The 487-nt window shown below is 51.7% G+C and overlaps 1 protein-coding gene across 1 annotated transcript in view; it reads right to left on the bottom strand.

The window, feature by feature from the left end:
* The window catches only part of LOC119581883, an 11,971-nt gene extending 11,598 nt beyond the window's left edge, over window positions 1-373 (bottom strand). The window contains exon 1 of the mRNA XM_037930043.1: window positions 50-373. Within this exon, the coding sequence (XP_037785971.1) occupies window positions 50-334 (285 nt within the window). The 5' untranslated portion in view covers window positions 335-373. The remainder of the gene's footprint in view (window positions 1-49) is intronic.
* Between the last annotated feature and the right edge of the window lie 114 nt (window positions 374-487).

Here is a 487-nt window from a genome sequence, read left to right on the forward strand (position 1 = left end):
TTATTTTTCTATACTCTATTTTTTCCTTTTTTCTTTGACTATGCGTTACCTCCAAGTTTGTGATTTCCGCCTTGTCACTCCCCATCAGCGCCGCCTTCTCACTCCCCATCAGCGCCGCCTTGTTACTCCCCATCAGCGCCGCCTTCTCACTCCCCATCAGCGCCGCCTTCTCACTCCCCATCAGCGCCGCCTTGTTACTCCCCATCAGCGCCGCCTTGTCCCTCCCCATCAGCGCCGCCTTGTCACTCCCCATCAGCGCCAACATCACTGTCAATAAGAAGACAATAGCCAAGCGCACGAGCCAACGCATCCAAACTGAACGGCAATGAACCATGTTAAATATGTGTTCAGCAGTACGTTCCTCGGTGCGAATGAACACCTTTCCACTCTCCGCGGACCTCTGAGACGGGCTGGCGGTCATTAAATTTCGTATGGCGGTTGCTCAACTTATGAATTTTAAATGCTCGTTCCCGTTATTACTTTCGTG

Source organism: Penaeus monodon, chromosome 15, assembly GCF_015228065.2.
Source record: "Penaeus monodon isolate SGIC_2016 chromosome 15, NSTDA_Pmon_1, whole genome shotgun sequence".
Taxonomy (NCBI): domain Eukaryota; kingdom Metazoa; phylum Arthropoda; class Malacostraca; order Decapoda; family Penaeidae; genus Penaeus; species Penaeus monodon.